Raw genomic sequence first — 25246 nt, 5'->3', positions numbered from 1 at the left:
TTGGTAGAGTTGGGGACTCATTGCAGGGTTTTGAGAGAGGAGTGATTGCTATGTCTTAATTTGTAGGAGGAAATATCAGCTTCTTTACCTCCACCTCTTTTACTTGCATTAATACGTGGTTGAGGTCAGTATGCTAGCCAACTGCCTCCAGAAGCCACCTTGCCTCCTGGGGAAGAACAAGAATGTACAACAGATCAACAGAAAAGTTGGGGTGATCCAGCAGGAGCACAGTCAGCTGCACAGACGGACTGGTTGTGGATTGAGCTGCAACCCTTGCTGGGCTATGGTATACTTAGAGCAGACCCCAGCGGGTATTCCCACCTGTAGCAGATTCTTCGAGCCCTTACTAGTTCAAAATGAAACAAACAAAAAAAACTGGCCTAAAATGCAGTGAGGAGAGTCTGAGACAGACCTCTGGAAGCGAAAGGAGAAATTGGAATGCCCAGTAAATACTACATTTCACTTTTTACAGGATGGAGAATATGAAGGTGCAGAGCATGATGAATATGTTGATGGTGATGAGAAGAACCAGATGAGAGAAAGAATTGCAAAAAAGTTAAAAAAGGACACAAGTGAGAATGTTAAGAGAGCTGGAGAGGGTGAAGTGGAGAAGAAACCAGTTAGCCGCAGGTGAGTCAAGCAGTTGAAATATCAGAGTTTCTGTCTTTTATACTTCATTTAAAATTAAGATTGAGTCCTCTATTCAACTTACTTTCTAAAATGTTGTTTTCATAGTGTTTGATATATATACCAGTTGTCCTAAATTATCCCACTCAGGCCGAAAAGAAAATAGACCAATTTTATTTACATCAATGGTCTTAAGAGTCAAATTCTGCTTTATTTCTCTTTGACCTCTTCTTTAAAAGCCTCTAAGTTTTTTCTTTTTATATTTGAGGTAAGCAAAATATTAGCTATATGTGAAAGACTGCATTTGTTTAAAACAAACAAGATAAGTTAAGTCATTATACAAAACAAAAAAATGTCCTCAGATTTAGGGGAGTGAAATTTGTCAAAAATGACTAAGAAGGGTGTGGCCCTGAAAATACTCTTAATATTTTTTCAAGTCTGATTTATACTGTCTGCCCCTCCTAACCTTGATGGTATCATAAAATAAATCTCAGCACATGTCTCATTTTAAAGACTTGTTAAATTTTGTGACTCAACATTTTATTCTCCTGAAATTCAGCTTAATTGAAAAGCTCTCCTTTATAATTCTGTTATTACAACTTTGTTACACATATAAAATAATATAGCTTTAAAAAATGGTAGTGTTTGTTTTCTTTGAATGACCTACAGTTGGGGGTAAGATAGGTGTAACTCCCTATAAACAACATTGTTTTATTCTATTATGTTTCTCAACGTCACACAGAAAAACTACAAATAAAAAACATTTTCATATTATCATCACTTAGATCTCTAAATTTTTTCTTTATGTAACCAGAAAAGTACTTGCCCAGAAATTTCCACTGATAGTATAACCTTTTGCATTCAGAAATGGTACTTAGAAGTCTTTAAATATCTTTTTCTGGCAAAATTCACCTGATGCTCAAATAATCATTGTTGAATAATTTAATATAGTTGATTAACTTTGGGCCACTATTGGATGAAGATTTTAGTGATCATATATATGCTTATATAAGGCCCGTGGAGTTGACGGGCCTCTTATCAGCTCAAACTTTTAGTTGGATGATCATGAATATAATCAAGAATACTTTATTTCTCTCTCTTATTCAGGAGATGCATTTCCTGATTTTTCAGTTCCTTTCAGTCCAGTCACTCAGTCATGTCCAACTCTTTGCAACCCCATAGCCTGCAGCACAATAGACTTCCCTGTCCATCACCAACTCCTGGAGCTTGCTCAAATTCATGTCCGTTGAGTCAGTGATGCCATCCAACTATCTCATCCTCTGTCATCCCCTTTTCCTCTTGCCTTCAGTCTTTTCCTAGCAGCAGGGTCTTTTCCAGTGAGTCAGTTCTTCACATCAGGTAGCCTAAGTACTGGAGCTTCAACTTCAGTATCAGTCCTTCCAATGAATATCCAGGACCTATTTCCTTTAGGACTGACTGGTTTGATTTCCTTGAAGTCCAAGAGACTCTCAAGAGTCTTTTGCAATACCACAGTTCAAAACCATCAGTTCTCTGATGCTCAGCTTTCTTTATGATCCAGCTCTCATATCCAGCATGACTACTGGAAAAACCATACCTTTGACTAGACGGACCTTTGTTGGCAAAGTAATGTCTCTGCTTTTTAATATGCTGTCTAGATTGGTCATAGCTTTTCTTCCAAGGAGTAAGCGTCTTTTAATTTCATGACTGCAGTCACCATCTGCAGTGATTTTGGAGCCCAAGAAAAGAAAGTCTGTCGCTGTTTCCATTCTTTCCCCATCTATTTGCCTTGAAGTGATGGGACAAGATGCCATGATCTTTGTTTTTTGAATGTTGAGATTTAAGCCAGCTTTTTCACTCTCCTCTTTCAGTTTCATCACGAGATTCTTTAGTTCCTCTTCGCTTTCTGCCATAAGGTTGGTGTCATCTCCATATCTGAGGGTATTGATATTTCTCCCAGCAGTCTTGATTCCAGCTTGTGCTTCATCCAGCCCAGCATTTCTCATGATGTACTCTGCATATAAGTTAAATAAGCAGGGTGACAATATACAGCCTTGAGGTACTCGTTTCCCAATTTGGAACCAGTCCTTTCTTCCATGTCTGGTTCTAACTGTTGCTTCTTGATCTGCATACAGATTTCTCAGGAGGCAGGTAAGGTGCTCTGGTACTCATATCTGTTTAAGAATTTTCCACAGTTTATTTTGATCCACAGTCAAAGGCTTTAGCATAGCTAATGATGCAAAAGTAGATGTTTTTTCTGGAACTCTCTTGCTTTTTCTGTGATCCAGCAGATGTTGGCAATTTGATCTCTGGTTCCTCTGCCTTTTCTAAATCCAGCTTGAACATCTGGAAGTTTTCAGTTCACATACTATTGAAGCCTAGCTTGGAGAACTTTGAGCATTACTTTGCTAGTGTGTGAGATGAGTGTAGTTGTGCAGAAGTTTGAACATTAATTGCATTGCCTTTCTTTGGGATTGGAATGAAAACTGACCTTTTCCAGTCTTGTGGCCACTACTGAGTTTTCCAAATTTGCTGGCATATTTAGTACAGCACTCTCACAGCATCATCTTTTAGGATTTGAAATAGATCAACTGGAATTCCATCACCTCCACTACCTATTTTCATAGTGATGCTTCCTAAGGCTCTCTTGACTTCGCATTCCAGGATGTCTGACTCTAGGTGAGTGATCACACTATTGTGATTATCTGGGTCATGAAGATCTTTTTTGTATAGTTCTTCTGTGTATTCTTGCCACCTCTTAATATCTTCTGCTTCTGTTAGGTCCATCCCATTTCTGTCCTTTATTGCACCCATCTTTGCATGAAATGTTCCCTTGGTATCTCTAATTTTCTTGAAGAGATCTCTAGTCTTTCCCATTCTATTGTTTTTCTTTATTTCTTTGCATTGATCACTTAGGAAGGCTGTCTTATCTCTCCTTGCTGTTCATTGGAACTCTGCATTCACATGGGTGTATCTTTCTTTTTCTCTTTTGCCTTTCGCTTCTCTTCTCAGCTATTTGTAAGGCCTTCTCAGACAACTTTGCCTTTTTGCATTTCTTTTTCTTAAGGAGGCTTTGATCACAGCCTCCTATACAGTGTTATGAACCTCCATCCATAGTTCTTCAGGCACTCTGTTGATCAGATCTAATCCCTTGAATCTATTTCTCACTTCCACTGTATAATCATAAGGGATTTGATTAATGTCATACCTGAATGGCCTAGTGGTTTTCCCTACTTTCTTCAATTTAAGTTTGAATTTTGCAGTTTAAGTCTGATTTCTAAAAGATTAGCTTTCTAATGTTACAAAAAATACATTGAGTTTTTAATAGGTGAACCAAATATTTGTCATGTTTAAGTGCTTTTTAAGTCCTCAACTCTGTTTTGTTGGCCTTAATACAATTTTAAATACTTATATACCCTATAATTAATATAACTTAAAGTTTAACTAAGTTGAATTTTCTGTAAGAATAAATAAAACTTACTTGGTAAAACTTGCCATAGTAAGTACAAAACATCTATTTATAACTATTCTTCTCTTCCCCCAAGTTTTCAGTATTCACATCCTGCTTTGTCCCTCCTTTATCCTGTGTCTCCTACCCTACAAAGAGAAATGAAAGAAAAATAAGGAGGTCAGGACAAAGTACAGAATTTCAGAGAGAAAATACAGTTTTTCTCTCTTGTCTAGAAACATCCATGATTGTCTCATGACCACTTATTTTGAGGGGAAGAAAATTTCAAAATCATTAGCGGTTTTGGTCAGCTAAACCAGCTTCACTATAGTTTGTCTCAAGTTAATTGTATGTTAAAAGAGAAGGAAACTTCTAAGAGTCTTTAAAAATTGTAATGTGGTTTAAAAAAAGGATAATTGTATTTATTAATAAAAGAAAATCCCTGCTCAGCCTAAGTTAAATTATAATGGGTATAAGATAGTTGCCAGCCCTGTAGGATGTCAATGTGAAATCATTATCTATTCAAAAAGCAATTCTTTTAGTAAGTACAAACTTTTCACCTGCATGTGTTTGAAGTACTCGATTATCCTTCAGTCGTTTTCTGATTTGAGCAGTATGATCAAGGACTAGACTAGCCTTGATCAACTTTTTATGCTAGAGCCATTCAAAGTGTGATTTTACTGAAAATTTGTGGTAAAGAAACATCTGGAATCTGTTAAAGCTGTTTATCACTTTGGATGGTAAACCTACAAGCAGATTTCTTGAGTACTTAATATTTAAGCTGAGGAATGATATTTCACAATATAATTTTTAGCAGATTTACAGAGTGGAATATTTTCCTAATTGTTCTGTTGAAAAATACTTAGGGGTTCAAGAGGGGAAAAAAATCCAAAGCTCTTATTACCTTCTCTCCTTTCTTTTCTTTCATGTACTCATTCTGACTTGAGGATCTCTGTCTCTTGCTTCCTTCCTTTTCTCGGTGTATAGTCTCTTTCTTAACCAGTCCACTTCCTCTAAGCCTCTGCCTTGACTACTGAATGCTGCTGTGCAGAACCACACAGCCAGGGACAAGTCCAGCCTCAGCTGTGCCTCCAGTGCATCTTCATTACCCAGCCGCTGGTGCTCCCCTTCAACCTCAGGTTCACTCTCTCTCATCAGATCACCTGGCTTTCTGCTCTATGAAACAGGAGTACCTTCTTCAACTCATATTCTTTTCCCTGTTTATTCAGATCAGTTCTTATCTCCTCCTCTTCTACTGTTAAGGTAGGAATCCCTCTACCCATTGAAAATGATTCCATCCTCTTTCCTTTGTTTTTAGTTTTCTCTCTCACTCTTGCCTTTCTTCAACTTGTGGATAGACTTAAGGAGTGAAAAAAAGAAAACCACTAATTTTATTCCCTGTCCCCACCACCTTAGTTCCCATTTATTTCTAAATACACATCATTCAGCTTTTCCTTCATCACTCTCCTGAAACTGCTCTCCCTAAGGCCATGTATTTGATACATCTAGTGACTACTTTCCAGTTTTTGTTTTTCCTAGTGTCTGTTGTGGAATTTGGCATTTTTTTGCTTTTTCCCTCTTAAAAACCATCCTCCTCACGAACTTGCCACTTAAATTGTGTTTCACTTGGGATCTTTATAGAAATGCCAAGTTTCAAGCCCCACCTCACACTTTTTAAATCAGAATCTGCATTTTAGTAGAGTGATTGTATATTCAGGTTTGAGAAGCACTCCTCTGGAAGAGTAATTTTTACCACCAGTGCCACTGGACTAGTTCAAGTTTGTATCATCTTAGCTCCAAGGTCAGCAATTCCCGACTCCCCAGGGTGTTTCCCAGGGTATTCCTATAGCATCTATTTCTTCTTTGTGTGGCCTTATACTGTAATTTTCTTGAAGGCAGAGATTATGTCCATTTATATGTGGTCAAATAGCATAAGGACACAAATATTTATGTAAATGAATGAACAATAGAAAGGAATGAATCCTTCATTGACAAATCATTTCTGTAGATCTTGTAAGTGACTTACTTGTATTTATCACAAGAGATTTATCACATGAGATTTATTGGTTTGCCTTCTATCCATTGCCTAGAGTGAATTCCTTCAGAGATCTTCTTCTTTATCTTTAGGTCCTCTGAGTCTTATGTAATAAGTGTATGGTAATTAGTCATTAAAGTTTGTGTAATGAGTGGGTGAATAAATGAATGAATGCATTTGTGATTCATTAGGGGAGTGGTTTTCACCTCCTGACTCCACATTAGATTCACTGGAAAAATGTTAAAAAGAAAAACTATTGATACCCAGATCCCACTCCAAGCGATTCTGAATGATTTAGTCTGAAGTGAAGTCTAAGCATATCCTTTTTTAACATTTTAACTTTCAATTTAAATATAATATACATACAGAATTTATCTGTATGAACTATATTTCATAGTGCACATATTGCTGAATGTTTACAAACCAAATACACCCCTATACCCATCACCCAGTTCAAGAAACAAAATTGCCATTACCCACAGTTCTCCCTCTTGCCGTTTTCTGGTTATTTCTTCCTTTATTCCCTAACAGTAACTACTTTTCTAACTTCTGAGAATATAACATTAATTTAGGGCAATAATACTTTGTAAAATCTGTCCATATATTCTAGTGTGCAGTTAGGGTTAAGAACTGTAATCCCCACCAAGCACTAGACTTTAAAAAAAAAAAAAAAGTTGCATCACCTCCAAGTCTTTTTTGCAGTCTGACAGAGACAAAATATTAATATCAATGGAACTCAATTTAATCTCTGAAAAAGTAAAAGGGTCAGTATAGTGGGAAGTCATTTTAGAAGAAACAGAATGATACTGAGTTTTCCTAATGTTTTTTAAGATGTGTGCTGTTAAAAACCCAAATCAGTATCTCAATCTTTTCCATATATTTGAATCACCTGAGGACAACCGCCCCCCCCCACTCCCCACCCCGCCTCGATCAAGACAATCAAAATGTTTGGACCATGAGAAGTTTTAGAAAGCACAGGTTATTCTAATGTGCACTCAAGATTAACTGAAAGGCATTGCAGCCTGTCTTTTGCGAAGTCCTGTTTTAAAATTTTTTCTCAAGTATCCTTTTGTTGCCTGTAGGTGGAGCTCAGCTGCCGCAAGTTAATCATATAAACCAAGTTGAGTTGTCTGCTCTACTTCTTTTTTTGCATATGTGTATAGATTTATAATAAATGGCTAAACAGTAAAATCAGATGTAACAAGCAGACTGGATAGTCAGAAATCAATGGTTTGTTGTGCTGATTACAGTCATCATGGAAATCCTTTCTTTTATTGTGTAATTTCTATCATCTCTAATTTTATTGTGATTACTCTTACTTCTATATTATTTTCATCAAATTAAAATATAAATGAAAGAAATCTTGACACATACCCTGAAATCGCCATTATTAGTTTCTGTAGTAGTTGTTCAAGGTTAACTGGAGTAATGTTAGTTTTGGTGTTTGCAGAGGTTCTCGTTTGGTCAGCTGTGTTATGTCACATTAAGTCAACTGTGGCACTATTCCTTTTGTATAAAAACAGTTCTCTTATTTGGTAAAGTCAAGTTAATTTGTGTTCTATTCATAAGCTGTGTTAGGTTGACTGAATATGAACTATCTTATCTGATAGTATCAAAAATTTAGATATAAATATCTAAATTGAGTTTGAAAACTAATGAGTTGAACTTTAAATTATGAAACAAGGGATAATACAGTCAGAAATACCTCCTTTGGCCTGGGTGAACACCCAAATAAGCTGTTGCTAATTTTAGCCTTACACAGTAAGTCTCCTTTTGTTGAATTTGAAATATGTGACCACATTTTCTTATGGCACTTTGAATACTTTTATTTCCTCAATATTTCTGGCCTTCTGAAAAATATTAATATGTTTTCCCTGAGCTTTAGGGAAGTTTTTGAGTCTTAATATACTTTGTATTCTGTTTTCTCTGACTTTATGATCAAACTTGAGGAAGTACATAGCTGTCTTCAGTACATAAGTTTAGTTTACTTTAGTGAATTCAAAAAGATAGTGTCATATTTAAATTTCAAAAATTTAAAAGATAATGCACATTTAAAAATGATAGTACAAAATTTAAAAGATAATACAGTAACAAAGATTGAAATCCAGAGACATTCTAACCATCCTATGTAAATCATTAAAACCATGATCTCTAAGAAGTCCCCCTGCTGATCTCAGAACTTTTGCAAGCAAGGAATGAAATTAACCAGTTAGAGCATTTCTTCTTCTTTTCACCTTCTATTGCCCCAAGATATTGTACTGAAGCAGAGAGTAAAAAAAGAAAAGAAAGAAATGTAAGATATACTGGATAAGTGGTCTCTGAAAATTTGCAAGTGTTATTTCTTTGGTATGGAGTAGTAGTGGTTTAAATACTGTATTTTCAGAAAATATTTGGGTTTAACATCAGATGTTAAGTTTTGGAGCACTCTGGTAGCAGCTAGTTTGCATACTAACTTTTACTAGAACTTCACTTTTCTTTTTTATATGTTCTTTCTTAATCTATCCTTCTATTCTCTTATTGTCAGTTACTGTGCAAGAACTGCTATATGCCAGACAGTGCCAGGCCCCAGGAACATGAAAACAAAGGAGAAATGGTTTCTGCCCACAAATGTTCACAACTGTAGCATAAGAGTGAGAATTATAAACAGTTAATTACAATTCAGTATGGCATGTGTTCTAATGGAAGTGCATGTGAAATATTATAGATGTTAAGTAGGCAATGTATATTTCAGGAAAAGTTTAAAATACCAGGATTAAAAAGGATTGAATATGTAATTGCCTTTTTTGTAGATCAAGAATGGTCAAATACAGCAATCTCATAAGTTCCACCCAAATGCTAGTAAGATAGGCCATTTTTTGGAACCACTTTCTAAAAGAAATAACATTTTAGCATTGTCAAATCATCTAAATTAGTGTTGTATAATCTCCTTATGTGAACTAGATGGTTTATCATATTGTCTTTACCTGTTATTTTTTAAATTATGAAATAGTTATAAACTATACCATCATTTGACTTTTCTGGTGAGCTTCCAGTTTTCTTCTTTTTGGGTATTTATAGCAAGAATTTGGATAAAACTGTTTCTTGGGCAGTTTGAAATAAAATACCACTTTAAAAATGCCCAGATAGCTTATTGATAACCTTAATCCATATCCAAGGAATCACTTTCAAAATAAAACCAAAAAAGTCCTTGAACTTCACTTATACACTTCAGAAATACAACCACCCTGCTGTTTTTACAGTTAGGTTTTGTATGACAGAAAGAAAACAGGGAAATGTACATATGGGGGGAGATTCTCCTGTTAAAATAGAGAATAAGTAATTGCATCTCTTTAGAATGTATTGATTTGTATTACCCTTGAGAGTTACATTCTATTGATCTTGTGGTATCAATTGTGTATAGGCAGTGGAATTATACATTTGAAATGTAGCATTGAGATTATGTGCGGGAAAACATTCTTTTAAGTTATCCAGCATTTGAGGAAATGTTCAGTGTAGTCACACTGAAGAATTTTTAAACATTCATTGCTTTCCTACCTTCCTTATCAGGACTTTGTGAATTCACCTGTAAATGAAGTTGGCAAGAGTAGTTTGGTTAAATACAGAAGAGAATAGCCACCCAAGATGCCAAGTTCTTGTTTAGCACAAAGTTAAAAGCACATGCAGTTACACAAGGACTTGAGGAAGATATATGATTATTAATGATTTTATTCACTCTGACTTCAGCCTTTCTCTCTGTTCCCCTCTCTAACCATTCAGGGTGTGTTATCCGCTTTCAGATATCACTTAGCTTTAATACTTTGAGTTCCTCTTTAGTCCAGGCACTGTGCTTGGTCCCAGGATGCTCAGATGAGAAAGGCTCAGCCCCTTCTCAAGCTGCTTAGTTTCTAGAAAAGGGAGACAATTAGATAAGCCAATAAGAGCTGTGAAGTTTTCACAGCCAGAGATTTTTTCTCTTATTCCACATGTGTTTATTGTTCTACGGTGTGGCCAGGCAATAAATTTTGCCAACTCAGTTTATTTCTCTAATTTAATCCTGAGAACAAAGCTGTGAGTAACATTATGATTCTTATTTTACAAAGAAAAAAAAAAAAATTGTACTTGAAGAGGTTAAGTGACTTGTGGCCAAAAAGTGGCAAAACCTGTACCTGAACCTGCAGTGGTTTGATACCTTTATGGAGCCTGGAGAGGGGTTGGCTAGGGTTGACTCATGTGTGTCCAGCTGAAGTGTGCCTCATGTGGTATGTTTCTGGCAAAGTGGCAATATCGTTTTAGGAATATGTATTACTCTGTATAAATGTAGGGAGTGGATTAGAGGAAGGAGACTGAAGCAGAAAGGCAAATTAGTGGATTTTTACATTAGTGCAAGGGAAAGGTAGTAAGAGGCTAATTAAGATAGTATCTGTGAGGATAGATACAAGAGACATTAAGGAGGTAATAGATTGGATGTAGGAGACTTGGAGGAAAAAGATATATTTCAGATGATTGTTTTCTGGCTTGGATAATTGGCTAAGTAGTGTGATAAGAATTGAGACAGGAACCCTGGATGTTCCTATTGTTTCTCTCCTATTAGTCCTTTCTGTTATACATTGATGTCTCAACACACAAACATACTACTGAATTGTTTCTTATTTAATTGCTCCCCCTGGTGGCTCAGACGGTAAAGAATCTGCCTGCATGCAGGAGACCCGGATTTGATCTCTGGGTCTAGAAGATCCCCTGGAGAAGGGCACAGCAACCCACTCCAGTATTCTTGCCTGGAGAATTCCATGGACAGGGGAGCCTTGTGGGCTACAGTCTATAGGGTCGCAAAGAACTGGACACGAATGAAGCAACTTTCACTTTCCCCTTTTAAGTCAGTTGCAGAGCCAGAGATGACTGAGCAACCGAACAAAAATAAGTCAGTTTAGGTTAGGTTATGCTGTAGTAACAAACAATTCCCAAATCTCACTGGTTTAAAATTAATGTTTATTTCTTGCTCTAGCTACATCTTGGTGAGATCTGTACATCTGTTCCATTATCATTTTCATTCAGGGATAGAGGATGAAGGAACAGCTTCTTTCTTAGAAGCATGGTAGAGGGAAAAGAGTGACAAGGGATCATATTCTTAAAGCTTCTACCTAGAAGTGGCATATATCACTTCACCATTTTATTAGCCAGAGCAAGTGATATAGCCAAGCCTGATGTCCACATGGTAAAGTATCAACCTTTCACCAAGTGCTTAGAAACAGTAACAAAATCTACTACAGCCTCTGTGCTTTATCCAGGAATTGCCATAAACACCTGTGCCTGTGTAATAAATTTATCCATCCTCCTCCTGGCAGAAAACACAAAAATAGACATCAGTTCAGTTGCTCAGTTGTATCCAACTCTTTGCAACCCCATGGACTGTAGCATGCCAGGCTTCCATGTCCATCACCAACTCCCTGAGCTTGCTGAAACCTATGTCCATCGAGTCTTGGTGATGCCATCCAACCATCTCATCCTCTGTCGTCCCCTTCTTGCCTTCAATCTTTCCCAGCATCACAGTCTTTTCCAATGAGTTGGATCTTTGCATCAGGTGGCCGAAGTATTGGAGCTTCAGCATCAGTCCTTCCAGTGAGTACTCAGGGTTGATTTCCCATAGGATTGACTGGTTTGATCTTCTTGCTGTCCAAGGGACTCTCAAGAGTTTTCTCCCTCACCACAATATGAAAGCATTAATTCTTCGGTACTCCGCCTTCTTTATGGTCCAACTCTCACATCCATACATGACCACTGGTAAAACCATAGCTTTGACTATATGGACCTTCGTTGGCAAAGTGATGTTTTTGCTTTTTAGTAGGGTGTCTAGGTGTGTTATAGCTTTCTATTAAGTGTGGAAGATCCTAAGTCTAGCTGATAGTGTAAGACTCTTTCTTCCAGGGCTGTGAGTAGGCCAGATTCTCTAAGGTGGGAATGTGGGAAGGGAGGAAATGAATAGCTGCTTCATTATTTCAGATAATTTTCTTAGTTGGTTTTCTTGTTGTTCCTGGAAGAGAATTATCTCAATCAATAACACTCAACATGTCCATCCCTCCTCTTACTTTTTGGTGAATCATCTTGCTCCTTATTTCATTACAGAAACAGAAGTAATGGGAGAACTTTCTCATTTTCCCACCACAAAATCTACTTATCTACATCTGAATTCATCTTCTAGCGAAGGCAACCCCCCCCCCCCCACCCCGCTCTCTTCTCTGGTCCTCACTTTCTTACACTTATTACCAAGCTGTTAGCCACCTTACTCTTGTTGCTCACTTCACACCTGGCATATTATCCTTCTTGCTGTTCCAGACACGTAAAGCTCATTCGTCTTTCAAGCCTCTGCACTTGGGGTTGCCTCAGCTTGAAACTTTCTTCTCTGAGATATTCTTAGTAACCGTTCCTCCTCTTAGTAGTTATTCAGCTCCTTATTCAAGTGTCATCTTGTCAGAGAGGCTACCACACTGCTTAAATAATTGCCTCCGTCCCTACTGATGACACATACCCAAATGACCTGGGGACAGATTTTTAAACTTTGGTTGGTTTTTACAAAATGCATATGCTAGGACCTTGGAGAAGGAAATAGCAACCCACTAGAGTATTCTTGCCTGGGAAGTCCCATGGACAGAGGAGCTATGGTCCTCCTCGTGAGTATAGTCCACGAAGTCACAAAAGAGTCGGACACAACTTAGCAACTAAACAACAACAAATGCTAGGACCTGCTCCCCTCAAAAAAGCAAACAAAAAAACAAAACTTGTGCAGTAGGTCTAATACGATTTGCTCACAGTTTTTGAAGCTAGTTAATTAGTGATGAAAATACACATTACTCAATGTTTTTGCAGTGTTGGGAGCATCAGAGAATAAAACTAAACAAGTTTAAAAAGCAAGTTTGGAACTAACTTATCTGTCCTTTTCAGGCTCAGATTTTGTAGAAGACAGTGGGCACTCAGGGAGTTAGAGGGTTTCTTCTCCCCACCAAAGTCACTTTTTCTACAAGTTCTACAATTTTAAGAATGATTACTTTAGTGTTTCATCAGCATTAATCTTCTAAGCAAGTGGATTTTGTTCTATTTTATTAGCCTTATTGAATCTTAGCCTTTATTTAAGCTTGTCTTTTTAAGAGTAGACATGGTATAAAAGTCTTCAGTAAAGATGTACTTTGAAGAAGAATCTCACAGAATTCACTACAGTTCTTTTCTTTTTGCCAATTTTGATATGTTAGAAAAATTTGATCTCTTCTCCTTCCTTAGTTTTTGTTATTTAGATATCGCAATACCATGTGTATCAGTTTGTTCAATGTAAGTGTGCATTTATATTGATTTCAATGTGTGTACTATACAAATGCACCTATGTGAGTGTTAAGGGCTTTCTTGGTGGCTCAGATGGTAAAGAATCTGCCTACAATGCAGGAGACCCGGGTTCGATCCTTGGGTTGGAAAGATCTCCTGGAGAAGGGAATGGCAACCCACTCCAGTATTCTTAACTGGAGAATTCCCTGGACAGAGGAGCCCAGCGGCTTATAGTCCATGGGATTGCAAAGAGTTGGACACGACTGAGCAACTAACACTTTCACTTTCATGTGAGTGTCAAACCTGAAATAGGTTTCCCAGTATTACTTTGAAGTATAGCTTCAGTGGCTTAATGTGAGATTTTTAATGTAATTTTCTATTTGATTTATTTTTCAGTAAGTCAATAAATATAGTAAGCCTGTTTCTTCCAGGGCTGTTAATAGGGTAGGTCCTTTCAGGTGGGAATATAGACAGGAAGGAAGTGAATATAAGCCTATCTTCTACTTCATTTTTTTGTTAAAGGTTCTTAATACATTTTTATGGTATCACTAATTGAAAATTTTGTAATGTCAGCACAGTTTGCTTTCCATTTTAAAATTTATATTGTTGATTTAGCTGCTTCTTTAAAGATTTATCTTGTTTAAACAGTCTCGAGTTTATTATATGATAGTGGATAGGATTCTGTTCCTACTGAAAAGTACTTTTCTTATGGTCAAAGGCAGTTATTAATCGGCATGCAAGCTTAAGTATTAAATCCTTTCTTTTTAATTTGTGTTTTCAATTTGTTCTAGAAATTCATTAGATCAAAGGTATATATGTACTCAACAGATAGGAAGTTAGATTTGTTCTTTGCTGTATATTTGATTTTCTTGATCCTAAGAAAATGTTTTCTTAAACTTCAGAAGTTATATAATGACTTCCTGCCAGTTTCTTTTTCCTTTTAGATAAGCATTTACCTTTTTATCAATGATTTTATTAATCATTACAGATTAATAGAAAATTTCTGGATGTGCTTATTTGTTCGCAGTATTGACAGTAACTTGAAATGTCTTAAAGTCGGGCTTTATGTAAGGGAGTTAAAAAGAAAAACCCTTGGCTGGACTTCAAAGAGTTCAGAAAGATAATCATGTAGGCCTCATACAAAGACTTGAGTGTTATAGTCTCTATTTTATATCCTTGCTGCTCTTTGGTAAGATTCAATTTTAGATGAAATTTGTATGTACTTGCCTAGTCATGTAGGAAAAAAGATCTATGGCTGACCTGTGAAAGCATATTTCATGTGATAGAAGGTGAGAATGTCTAATCTTGATGCTTCTGGAGAATAGCCCAGAATTTGAAGGCCAGGATAACATTGCAGAGTTATCATCAGTATTAATTACTTGACTTTATGCTCATCATGATACTTTTTATTGTTTTAAGTGATACTGTATGGTATGCAATGAATTTTGTAACAAAATGTGTTTACATTTTAGTAAATATTTAAGTCTTTGCTCACAGTTTTTTAGTAAACTAGTGATAAAAATGTTACTTAATGTTTTCCTATGTATTGAAAGTATAGATGAATAAAGGTAAAAAGATTAAAAACAGGTTTAAATATAGATTATTTGTCTTTTTCAATGTTAAGCTCAGATGTTTGCAGAAGACAGTGGTTCCTGTAGAGAGACAAAGTGAGAAGAACCTTTCTCCCAGCGGAGCTAACCCTGTTTCTAAGCTGTGCCACTGAATAGCAACAGTTTGCACTAGGAAGAAAGAGACATAACACCTGCTATAGTACTTACACACAGCCTTCAACAAAAATTAAACACCTAGGACCTTGGCCTCCGGAGTGGGGCTGCAGTCTAATGCAGCATCACTGCTTTGGGTCTTTGGTGCTAGAGCCATAAAATGGAGAAATGTTAGAATTATCTTAATTCATGGAGTTTAAGTAATAGCCTTTTACCACGTGTAAAAGCTCCTACTAACTCAAGGTACTTTTCATAAAATACTGATAAATGACTGTTCCACCACAAAAAGCACATAAGGCATATTTGCGTATGAGAAGATTAATTTGTTCTTTTTAAAAGTTTTTAAAGTAACATTTTAAGAATGTTTGTAATGTATGTATTTTTGAGTTACTCTTTTTTATTTATAGCACTATAACTGTTGAAGTTTAATATAGATGAACATCTGGCATCTAAACCGGGTTAAAACAAAGTGCAAGCAATTAAAACAACTATAGAGCTATAAATCTAATATGAAACAAGATTATGCCAAAGGGATTTACCTCATCTGGGCCCTTTAATGTTGAAAAACTCCCGGTTTCTAGGTAGCACAATTGCCTAGCCTTAGTATATTATTGCATGCTACAACATTACTTTTCTGCTACACATTAGTCAATTTCTGCTTAGGTCAACTTTTTGTTATTGTTGTTAGATTTCCATTTTTTTATTCTTAGGATGGAAAGAAACTCATAAATCAAACTAAAATACATTGGACACGAACCTTGAACTAGAAGGGATACTTAATTAAGCATATTCTGTTTACCAAATCTAGAGCATTGCATACCTATTAAATCTTAAAGAGGAAGAAATAATAGATGGCTAAAGGGTAGAGAGAGATTGATGGGACAGAATACAGCACCCAGAAATAGATTCATACAAATATAGTTTTCTGATTTCTGACAAAAGTACAAAGACAATTTGATTGAGAAATGGTAGTCTTTTCAACAAATGGTAATAGAATAGAATTCGATATGCTCCAAAAGTGAATCTTGACACATACACACATTTAAATAGGAATTAACTCAAAATCATAAAACTAAATGTAAAACATCTAAGCTTCTGAAAGAAAACAAAGGAGAAAAACCCATATGAACTTGGATTTGATAATGAGTTTTTAAGATACAAAAAACATGAAATACACTAATAAATTTAAATACTTTGGCTCTGCAGAAAATGCTATTAGGGTCATAAAAAGACAAGCCATAGACTGGGAAGCAATATTTCCAAATTACATTTCTGATAAAAAAAACGTGTATCCAGAGTATATGAAGAACTCTTAAAACTCAAAAATAAGAAAACAAAGCAATTTAAGAAATGGACAAAAGATCTGAACAGACTTCACCAAAGATATATGAGGCAAACATGTATGAAAATGTACAGTATGTACATCCTTGCAGAGATGAACAGCTATTGTAACTGGAAAAGAATTTGAAATTTTCTGTTTTGTTACTTCATATTTTAGTATACAGTGAATAAGGAGCTAGAAGAAAACAAAGAGTACAGCTTATTTGTTTTTAAATCTTATTTGTTTTAAAGTAAAGCAAGTACTTCTTCTGACAAGGAACCTAGAGCTTAGATTTTAATGCTGGCTCTTATTTTTGTATTTTACAGTAAATGTTGATGTTGCCCATCTAACCACTAGAGCAGAGTTGTATTGCAAAGAGAGCAGGAAAAGAATGGTGAAGCTAGAGAGTTTTCCAGTCTTCCCTCAATTGTATTTGCAAAGTTTAACTTACTCAGAATTACTCTCCCAAGTAAGGACAATCTAAGATTTAAACACAGATATGTTTAACTCAACTGCCATATTATACCTCCCCTGAGATGAGGCATAAAGAATGAGCTGTTAGAATGATGGATCTTGTAGATGTTCTTACAAGGGTATAGGTGAGAATTTGCTGTTCTGATGAATATGGAAACATGTGTAAACATGGATGCACATCTGCATGAATTAACAGTGCAAAATGGAAGAGAAGTAGGCTAGGGTCATGTCAAGATCTCCTTTAGACAGTGGGGAATAGTGTAAATTTAGAAAGGGACATAATCAGGTTTTTGTCTTAGACCACTGTGGTAGTAATATGGAAAATACAGTGGAGAAAGCCAGAATTAGAGGTTGAGGAAACTGACCAGGAGACTGCTTTACTAGACCAAGTCCAAGTGAGATATGATGAAAGCCTGATCTAAGACAATGTTCTGTTTGCTAAGTAATTTGCATTAGGTAAAAACAGTTTTTCATACATCTACAGTATGCATGTGGTAGGTATAAAACTAAAGAAAGATACTCCCTTGCCACAAGCTCTGAGCTGAGCCAGATATATAGCCATGAACTATAAAACACAATGAACTCAGTATAAAACAGAGGTCCAGAGAAAGTACAGTAGCCTCATGGAGGAGGGAGAGATTAATTCTGACTTAGGGGTCAGGAAGTCTGCATGTATGTAAAGTAGATAGCATTAATACCAGTCCTTGAAGAAGGGGTAGAGTTTGAATAAGAGGAAATGGGTGGGAAAGGACATTTCCAGTAGAGGAAACTGAGAAAAGTACAGAGTGTATTTGAGGAACAATCTGTTGTGTCTAGAGGAGAGGATATAGTTGGAAATAAAGCTGGAAAGATAGTTTAGGATAGATGAGGTACCTTCCAGGACAGCAAAGTGGAAATATAACTCATTTTTGCTTGCCTTTTGTATTAATTCAAATGTACAGATAAGCATAGATCAATTTCTTTTTTTTCAACCAAAGTATATCAGTTTGAAAGATTTAAGGTTAGGTAAATTTTGGATTTATACATTTTTGGAAAGGAGAGTTTGGTGAGACTACTATAGCTGGTAGTCATGTTTATTTTACTTTTTATAATTGGAAAATGAGTGCCTATAGTAAATGAGGTAGCAGTTTAAGGCAATATATGAATCTGCCTAATGGCAAGATAAAAACAAGTTTTATTTCTGGCACTGTGCTAAAAATTTTATTTGAATAATCAAAGTTCTGGTTATTTAGTCACTAAGTAATGTCCATCTCTTTTGCTAGCCCAATGACTGTAGCCCACCAAGCTCCTCAGTCCATGGAATTCCCCAAGCAAGAATACTGGAGTAGGTTACCATTTCCTCCAGGGGATCTTCCCAACCCAGGGATCGAACCTGCATCTCCTCCTGGTATATTCTTTACCAGTAAGCCAGCAGAGGGCTTCCCTCTGTGTATTCCCTCTGTGTATTTCTTGGCAGAATAACAACAGCATTCTAGACTGAAAGTGTCTTTAATTTCCTCAGAATTCCAAATGATCAAAACATTCTCAGAATCATTTGAAATATGATATCAAATATAGATAGGAATTCCCTGGTGGCCAGTGGTAAAGGATCTGCCTACCAATTCAGAAGATGAAGGTTCAGTCTCTGAGTCAGGAAGATCCCCTGGAGAAGGGAAAGGCTACCCACTCCAGTATTATGGCCTAGAGAATCCCATGGACCATATAGTCCATGGGGTTGCAAAGAGTCTGATACGATGAGTGACTTTCATTTCACACTTCACTCCATACCACCAGAGAACCCATATTGAAAGTTACTCAAATTTAATGACAATTTAAACAATACTGAATTGCTTTGTTTACTCTAAGTGAGATCTGAACAAGTCAACTTTTCTGAATCTGTTCTTCACCTGTAAAATGTGATTAGTACCTGCCCTCCCTGTCTCAGTAGGACTGTGGTCAGATCAGATGAAATACTGCATGTGAGACCACTTTTAAAACATGATGCTATTGATGGCTCATGACTATAGAGTTTAAAGTGCCTTTGCTACCTTGCAATCCAACCCTGTCTTTAATGAGCATAGGACAGCCCACCTTTTGGTACTCCTTCCAACCATGGCATATTTTAAAATAAAATGAAAAATTAATTTGTCAGGTAATCGACAATAATTATTAAGCATGGATGGCAGCCAGAGTAGTGTTTAAGGGGATGTATGTGTTTAAAGGGTATGACACCAACAGGGTAGAAGAGATCCATGGGGACAAAGTAGAGAGACAAGCCAAGACTGCCTAGAAAGAAAATTAGTCACTGCTGTTCTTCATAAACATCCTGGTTGTCTAACCTCCTACATCCCTCTGTTGACTACCGAGCATGTACTCTGTCTGCATCAGATGTGATTATTGCCTAATTCATGCTCTGTAAATGACGAGCACATGAAATTACTTAAGAAAGTAATACATTGAAAAGTTCCAAATGGTATAGACAGAGTACTCTGAATACACAGAAAATCCAAGTAAAATATTGTTAAGTCTGCTGCTGCTAAGTCACTTCAGTCGTGTCCAACTCTGTGCAACCCCATAGACGGCAGCCCACCAGGCTTCCCCGTCCCTGGGATTCTCCAGGCAAGAACACTGGAGTGTGTTGCCATTTTCTTCTCCAGTGCATGAAAGTGAAAAGTGCAAGTGAAGTCGCTCAGTTGTGTCCGACTCTGTGAGACCCCATGGACTGCAGCCTACCAGGCTCCTCCATCCATGGGATTTTCCAGGCAAGAGTACTGGAGTGGGGTGCCATTGCCTTCTCTGATTGTTAAGTCAGATGAAGTTAATTAGTTTTCCTGAAGGTGTGTTTTAAGGCCATTTATATTGCCAATTGTCAGAACCTAAACTGCAGTAAGTGGATTGTAGGAGTAATTTTGCTAGTAAAAGAAATCTTCTAAGATAATGTGTTTTACTGAAATTGTTAATTACTATTTTTATTTCATTTGTTTCATTTTAAATGTTTATAAAAATGGAAGTATTATTTTTGAGAACATCCTGTTTATAATAAAAACTTAATGACAACTTCATAAAACAAAAATAGCATGTGTCTACAAATGTGATTATGGACTTGTTCACTTAAGGAAGCAAATTTAGAAGATAAAATTCTAACTTTAGCTAGTATATGCAACTGTTTTATTTTAGAAAGATAAATGTCCTTGCAATGATGACATTTATTGCTTAGGAAAACATGTTGCTTTATTTTTTCCTTCCATGTGATTTTTAATATAGCACTTACAGAAACACTTCAAATCTAGCTAAATAAAACAAACATAAAATGTCACTTTTTAAAATGAAATATTGTTAATAAACTTTTCTGTCTAACTCTTACCATTGAGATTCTCCTTGAATATTTATAATATTAGAACTTCTGTATGCCAAGAGTTTTAAGATACAGCTTAAGAGTTTTAAAATGTGGTTTTTTCCTTTTTTTAATTTTGTTTTATATACATTCAACTCATTTATGAAGGGCGTATTTTTATGGAATGACATTACTTGATTTTGTGCATTTGATAGTGTAGCAAATGATTAAGTAGGACTACTGAATACAGTTTTACCCATTGTAACCTGAAAAAGAGGACTTAGCCAGAGAGTGTGAACATGGGCTGGAATCTGGCTGGAGCTCCACTTCAAGCCTTGTGCACTGGTGAGGGGCTACCTGGACTCCAGAAAATAGGTGCCTTTTTCTAATCTCTCAGCTGAAAAAATATGTTTATTTTGTAGGGGATTTTCCAGAAAGAATATGCATAAAGGTGTTTTATGTGCTGTCCTTTGGATAAATTTAAGAAGTAAAAGAAAATGAGCAGATAGATATGGTGGTAATTTTCCTGATGGTTACTGTAGCATAGTCGCCTAGATGTGGCAGATTTTTAGTGACATGTAAAGCAACTGGGAGATTGCAAATTACAATGGGAAGAACTCTGGGAATCCGTTTCAAAAATCAGGTGCTAGTCCTTGCTCAACTTTTCCCTAGCTGTTTGATCTTTGGTGTCTTTTCTTGAAAACAAAGGGCTTGAACTTCATTCTACCTTCAAGGATGCATCCACATTTCAACTTCTGTGAAAGTTGTATCTGGAGCATGGTAAGCAAGGAGAAGTTGAAACTGAGAATTTTTCAAATTGTCACATTGCATATGTGATTAAAAGTCTTTGAGATACCTATTTACATGATTTATAATATAAAATAGTTTTGAAATCAAGTAGCTTTCCACTTTCCTTCTTTTACTTACTTTCTATTTAATCTGCTCATTCTTCTTTTTCTTCTTGTCTGTTCTTTGTTGTTGTTATTGTCTTGTTTTTTGGTTTTTTTTTAGCTTCTTTATTCTGGAAGCTGAGATAGTTGATTTTGGAATTTCTTTTCTATTATAAAAAGCTCTAATGTTCCCTCTAAGCATGACCTTCTCTGGATCTCACTGATTTTAACATATTGTTATGATTGTCAGTTTCATCAGCTATCAACTTGGGTAGGCTATAGACCTTTCAGTTCAGTTGCTCGTTGTGTCCAACTCTTTGTGAACCCATGAACCGCAGCACACCAGGCCTCCCTGTCCATCACCAACTCCCGGAGTTTATCCAAACCCATGTCCATTGAGTCAATGATACCATCCAGCCATCTTATTCTCTGTCATCCCCTTCTCCTCCTACCCTCAATCTTTCCAAGCATCAGGGTCTTTTCCAATGAGTCAGCTCTTCACATCAGGTGGCCAAAGTATTGGAGTTTCAGTTTCAACATCAGTCCTTCCAATGAACACCCAGGACTGATCTCCTCTAGGATGGACTGGTTGGATCTCCTTGCAGTCCAAGGGACTCTCAAGAGTCTTCTCCAACACCACACTTCAAAAGCATCAATTCTTCGGCGCTCAGCTTTCTTTACAGTCCAACTCTCACATCCATACATGACCACTGGAAAACCATAGCCTTGACTGATGGACCTTTGTTGGCAAAGTAATGTCTCTACTTTTTAATATGCAGTCTAGCTTGGTCATAACTTTCCTTCCAAGGAGTAAGCGTCTTTTAATTTCATGGCTGCAGTCACCATCTGCAGTGATTTTGGAGCCCCCCAAAATAAAGTCAGCCACTGTTTCCAGTTGGTGTTGTTGTGAAGGTATTCTGTAGATACTATTAAAATCAGTAATCAGTGATTGAAGGCAGATTATCCAAAATAATCTGGGAATCTTAATTCAATCAATTGAAAAGCTGAGGAGCAGAGCTGAGGCTTCCCTGAAGAAGAAATTCTACTGGTTCTGTTTCTCTGGTTAAACCTAGTAATTTAGTTGCTCAGTTGTGTCTGACTCTTTGCAACCCCATGGGCTATAGCCCGCCAGGCTCCTCTGTCCATGGGATTCTCCAGGCAAGAATACTGGAATGGGTTGCCATTCCCTTCTTCAGGGGATATCAATGACCCAGGGATCGAATCCAGGTCTCCTGCATCACAGGCAGATTCTTTACTGTCTGAGCCACCAGGGAAGACTGGTCAAACCTGGGCTGATAACAATTGTGCTTTCAATTTCATTCAGTTCATAATACTTCCTAATTTCCCTTGTGGTTTCTTTTTTGACCTATGGGTCATTTAGAAGTGTGCTGTTTATTGTTCAAATATCTGGGAATTTTCCAGATATTTTTCTGTTACTGATGTCTAAATTGATTTCATTGTGGTTAGAGGACATATTCTGTAAGATTTCAGTTCCTTAACATTTATTGAGGCTTGGTTTTTGGTCCAGTGTTTGGCTTAGGTTCCATGTGAACTTGAATTTGTATCCTTCTGTGGTTGTTTGGAATGTTCTATAAATGATCCCAAGATTTTTGATGGGACCTTAGATGCATTTTAATGTTTGAATTATACCTGGTAGCTTATAAATTTCATTGACCTATCAGATTTTTGGAAATTATCCTATTTCTGAAAAACTAAAAGATGGAGTAATAAGTTCTGACTTTCTACTTCATTAGTTATTTCAATTAATAACTTAATAGTTATTTTAACTGCAGTTCTTACTACTTGATTATTTGCGGTAGTTCATAATATAAGACAACTGTTGGTTTCATGTCTTTGCTTTCAATTTAATCTTATATAATACTTTTATAATACTTAGAAATCTTTCTCAGCTTCTTCTTGATTATAAAAGAATAAATTTTTAGTTGGTAAATTTTCTTGGATTTGTCCTACTTAATTTTTTCAGAATACTGTGTGTGTTGTGTGTGTGTGGTAATTTTGTTGCTGTACCCTAGGAACAGGAAAAATTCATGGAAATGAAAAATCATATCAGTATATTTTTCTTTGGAGCAAGTTTCTCCTATCTTTAAGAAAGCATTATTAGCCCGGGTTAGAATGGTCTTTTGAGTTTTCAATGTTTTTCTTTTAAACAAACCCAATGAAAGAAAATAGAAAGTTTTAAAACAGCAAGTTTTTGGATCCTTTTCTTAGAAGATCCCCACTATTACTTCTTGAAATCATGTGCTTATTATTTGTGATTAATCTACGATTGATGTATATAAATCATACATTTATGTCTGAGTGGGAAAATGCATTAGATAACCTATTTAAGCCTCAGTGAAAGAAGAAGACTGCTTAGATTCGAGACTTGGAAAATGGCCTAAGAAGCCGTCCGATCTAGAATCTCACCCAGCCCCGGAACTCGTTTTACTGGAATTCGTTCCATGTCATAAAGTGTGATACCATGTGTGTGTGGGATTTATTTTTCCATGTTGTTCCTTTTCCCATTACTATTAGCAATTAAAGCTTGACTATAAAAAAGATACTCATTTGTGGGAATTGAAATGCATGATGTTGTTATAGTGGGAAGAGTATTGCTTTATAGTCAGACAGACCCAGATTAGAATATCAGTGGTGCCATTATTTAATTTAGTGTCTTTGGATGAATTATTTAATCTGAGCCTCAGTTTCTTCATTTTCAAATAGGAATTAAAATATCTTTTTTACCAGATTGTTATATGATGAGGTGAATTAGTAAGCAGTCAGTAAATCATAGTCATTAAAATTACATCAGTTATAATAGTTTCTTTTTCTGTTTTCAAGAAACTTTGTACTTAGAATGATATTCTCTAATATATTTTCAGAACCTTTCGAGTGATTCTTTCTGAATACTCTTCATTTTACTGTTTAGTTTCTTAATTTAAGAAAACACGAATAATGTATAGTACATTTTTAAATAGCTAGGATGAGTCATTTATACTACTTTCATTTTCCTACTAAGAAGCATATAATCTCCTGTCTCAATAGTTCTAAGCCAAATGTTCACAGCACCTAAATAGAACTATGTAAGTTTAAAACTGGAGGATCCACGAAAGTGAAAGTCGTGCAGCCATGTCCAACTCTTTGCGACCCCATGGAATTTTCCAGGCCAGAATACTGGAGTGGGCAGCTGTTCCCTTCTCCAGGGGATCTTCCCAACCCAGGGATCGAACCCAGGTCTCCCATATTGCAGGAAGATTCTTTACCAGCTGAGCCTCCAGGGAAGCCCAAGAATACTGGAGTGGGTAACCTATCCCTTCTCCAGCAGATCTTCCTGACCCAGGGTCTCCTGTGTTGCAGGTGGATTCTTTACCAGCTGAGCTACAATTCTGCTTCCTCATTTAGCAGATAAAACTTTGAGAGGTTAAGTGACTAGATCAAGATCATTTGTTAGGGACAACCTAAGCAGTTTCAGTGAGCCTGAATGTCAATTTGGCATACTTTGTCATGTGCTTCCCTCTGAAAGCTTCCAAACCACTCACCAGACTACTGCAACATGTTAAATTCTGGAAGCAGCTGGTAAGTTTCACATTATTTTTCCTCTACTCCCTAAATAGTACACACGAGCAAAAGGCCAGGAAACCACCTAAGGAACTAGTCACAACTTCTACCAGTGGCATCTGGTATATAATAAATTATTCAGCCATTGTGAAAGAATGAGTGAATATTGGATCTATGAATTAGGCAAGTGATAATCCCAGTGATGGTGTGAAATGAAAGTGTGATTTTCAGTATTCTGATGTTTAAGATAAATTTGATTACAAAAGAATAATTAAGCTGTTAATAGGACTAATAAAATTACCTTTCTTGATTTGGGTTTTCTAAAAACCTGACTCACCTGTACCTTTTATGACTCATATGTTTCATTCTTTTTTTGTTAGATTATTTGTTGGGTCCAGGAAATTCAGTCAGTTTCCAGTTTTAGAATTTATTGGCTCAATGTCAGGGTGCTCACTGATTCATAAATGGATCATATTTGTAATTTTGTTTGTTTTTTTTATTTAGAATTGAAGAAAATTTTCCTGTAGAAGCAGGCTATAACTTGTAATTGGTTTTTCTTAATTTGGGAAATTTAATTTGGGATCTCTTGG

At 36.3% G+C, this 25246-nt stretch overlaps 1 protein-coding gene across 8 annotated transcripts in view; it reads left to right on the top strand.

Moving 5' to 3' along the window:
- The window catches only part of CWC27 (CWC27 spliceosome associated cyclophilin), a 250306-nt gene that overhangs the window by 52969 nt on the left and 172091 nt on the right, over window positions 1–25246 (top strand). For 5 of the 8 annotated variants that reach the window (XM_055554539.1, XM_055554540.1, XM_055554541.1 and 2 more), the window contains one exon: window positions 473–630. In XM_055554539.1, the coding sequence (XP_055410514.1) occupies window positions 473–630 (158 nt within the window). Of the gene's footprint in view, window positions 1–472; window positions 631–7171; window positions 10159–15000; window positions 15115–25246 lie in introns of those variants that run through there. The other 3 variants (XM_055554544.1, XM_055554545.1, XM_055554546.1) reach the window with 3 other exon arrangements.

Source organism: Bubalus kerabau, chromosome 18 (genome assembly GCF_029407905.1).
Source record: "Bubalus kerabau isolate K-KA32 ecotype Philippines breed swamp buffalo chromosome 18, PCC_UOA_SB_1v2, whole genome shotgun sequence".
NCBI lineage: Eukaryota > Metazoa > Chordata > Mammalia > Artiodactyla > Bovidae > Bubalus > Bubalus kerabau.
This window is presented reverse-complemented; position numbering and strand designations above follow the sequence as displayed.